This window comes from Plasmodium gonderi, assembly GCF_002157705.1.
Source record: "Plasmodium gonderi DNA, contig: Pgo-contig_249, whole genome shotgun sequence".
Classification (NCBI taxonomy): domain Eukaryota; phylum Apicomplexa; class Aconoidasida; order Haemosporida; family Plasmodiidae; genus Plasmodium; species Plasmodium gonderi.
In genome coordinates this window covers 8,979-12,059 of record NW_021629161.1, presented here as the reverse complement: position 1 = coordinate 12,059, position 3,081 = coordinate 8,979, and the positions used below count along the sequence as shown (strand labels likewise).

At 25.6% G+C, this 3,081-nt stretch overlaps 1 protein-coding gene across 1 annotated transcript; it reads left to right on the top strand.

Annotated features, from left to right (window-relative positions):
• Positions 1-336: 336 nt before the first annotated feature.
• On the top strand, positions 337-2,010 carry PGO_002355 (variable surface protein; the record flags this gene model as incomplete). The annotated part of the gene is made up of 3 exons (XM_028691115.1): positions 337-909; positions 1,225-1,635; positions 1,762-2,010. 3 exons carry the CDS (start codon positions 337-339, stop codon positions 2,008-2,010), a joined length of 1,233 nt encoding a protein of 410 aa, XP_028546916.1.
• Between the last annotated feature and the right edge of the window lie 1,071 nt (positions 2,011-3,081).

The following is a 3,081-nucleotide window of genomic DNA, read 5'->3' as shown; positions in this document are numbered from 1 at the left end:
TTATAGACACCTGTGATGTATGTATTAACTTCATGAAAATGATACAAATTATTTAAATTCATAGTTTCAAGTTCAATTGTTCTTATATTTTCAAATTTTATTATTACGAAAGGTTCATCTATTTACTTTTAACGATCACTAATGATATGTTAAGCCTGTCATTTTATGACATTTGTTATTATAATTATTTTAACATATTTAAAACTAATAATCCAATGTTCCAATATTAAAAAATTATATCCAGTGGTTTAGGTGTGTATATAAATATACAAAAATTATTTTACCAAATTAAATATTTAATAAAAGAAAAGAGAAAAAGTACTATAATAACACTAGATGTATAGGCCTCCAAGTGTATCCGTTAAATATGAAACTATCCAAACTTGGAAAAAATTTAGTTGTTTGGATATATATGTTGATATTTTTAACAAAATTAAAGATGTAATTAAAAAGTTCAATGATATTGAACATAATAATTTAGAGAAATGCGAAAATATACTTAACATTGTAAAAAATAAAGAAAATGAGTTAAAAGAATGTTATGAAAACGAGTTATTAGATATTTATTTAATTAGTTCGGAAGACATAAATACTCTTTATGAAAAATGTAAACTGAGTTTTAATAGTTTTAGCAATTTCTCCTTTCCTACATATGCAAGTGGAGCGTTAAAACGTGAAACGGAAAATTTGTCCGGAATAGAAAGAAATCGCGAAAATGAAATGCCGTTAATAGAAGTAAAAGGAGAAGATGATACACAGTTTGAAAATAACTTATATTCTAAAGGACAGGATTCTCTACAATCAGGTCAAAGAAGTGCTAAACTAGAGATTGCAGAAAGAGAAGAAGTAAAACCACGATCACAACGTGTTGTAGGAACATCTAATAGTTTCGAGAGGGTTCGAGATGGAGTGTCTTAAAAAACATTTTATCCTAATACTAGTTTGCATGAACATATATATGCTCCAAAACAACCTTCATTTTCTTCAGGTCATTTCGAATATTCTGACACAGAAATTTTCCAAAAAGGAACTTCATCACATTTAAGTCCTGTAGTGGGATCTCAAGTAGTTGACACCAAGGGAAAAAATATAGTAAATACACAATATATTCAAAGTGATATACGTGCAAAACATAGTGTAAATGATGATTCTTGTGATGCGCAAAATATTTATGGCAAAAATATAGAAATTCAAGAACATAAAACTAAATTTACTCTTCCTTAGGTTTCTGGTGCTGACAACTATAATCTTGTGATTCATGGAAACGATGATTCTGATGGTAAAGATAGTACTGATAAATTTCCTACTGACATACCTAATGAGCATAAAGGCGTACATTATGACACTGATATTTTTGTAATCCCTAATGGCAAGCTTTCTTTTGATGATACTTCTGTTAATAAAGAAGCTGATGCCATAAGTATATATATTACGGAATCTGATTCACAAGAAAGCGCTAAAAAAGTTACTGTTGAAAATTCTTTTTATTTTAAAATAGGTGAATTGCTAGAAGACAAAGCAGAAATCCATACCTGGGGGGATTCTACTTATAACCTTTCTCAACCTGGAAACTCAGGTAATAAAGAAAGAAAACATAGAGAAAGAGTTATCCCCCTTCTTATATATGCACATATTGTATCAACTTCATCTTCAAAAAAATTACATTATCACCAGAAAATGATATCCCACGGAGAATATACATCTTCATAATAAAATTTACATATATTTTTCATTTATTCTTAAATTAATACGTAAAACCAGAATATAATTTCTAATAAATATAATAGTGTGAACTATTCTAAAATATATACATCAGGAGGTCCAACTTTTATAAATTTGTCTCCGGATGCAGATGATAAAAAGATGACTGTAGATAATAATTCCAACGGACCGTATGATGAAAATCAAGGATTGATATATAATAAATATATAATAATAGCTTTGGTTCCATTGGCAATTATTCTTTTGTTATCTCTTCTTATAAAAGTTAGCTACAATTTATTGCATTAAAAGAATAACTCGATTTTTAATTATTTAAAACACTTAATTCGTAATAATATATATATTACTTCTATTTATAGTATGCTCCTCTGGTGACGTTTTCTAAGAAGAAAAAAAGGAAAAATAGAAAACCAATGAGCGAAAGATTACAGAAAATACTATTTGGTCCTTCATTCAAAAGGGAAAGAAAAAATGTTCCTTTTTCGTATAGCCCTTTTGAATATTAAACATAATGATGTATATGAATATCAAATTGCTTATCATGGATGTGCTTAAATAATCATTGAATGAGATAAAAACTAATATTTTATTTAGTAATTTATTTTTAATTATTTTTACTTTGTTATATTAACGTAGAATTGTTACCAAGACATTGTTAAATATTTATAATTATAAAAGAGTTATAAGAGAACTTGGATTGCACTATTGCAATAGTATTACAAAAATATATGATATTGTATTTGTTTCTAATTTTACATGTGTTATAATTTTTTTGAAAATTTCTTAAACCATTTATATAAGAAAATGCACTTGAACTAATGCGTACTTAAGTATGAAAATAAAGTATAATTTTTATGAACTTGATGATATTTAATTATTTTTTTAGTCAAAAATGATAGCAGAATAAATATTTTTTTTTTATTTGAAATACAATTTTTATTTTATTTCACAAGTTGAAAACAAATATTGCATAAAAGCATGTCATCATTTATTTTAAAACAACTTGTATATTATAGCCTTATACGACAATTTCTATGGCTTCAGTCTTTGTGAAAAAATAGGATATAAATCATATACGAAACATTAATAAGATCTTAGATGAAAATTTTCTCTTATAATATAAATCATCCGTCTCAGCGTAATATTCGCTTAATAATTTATATGAAAAGTTTTTTATCTCTTTCAAATTAATAATCATTAATTATGGAGTACATATACCTAACTATATAATAAAAAATATTCTGAATATATGAACTATTAGATAAATCATAATTTATAGATGCATGTGAATTTTGAAAATATAATATTACAGTGGTAACAATAAGTGAATAGTTCTTACTAGATATATTTTATAGTTAC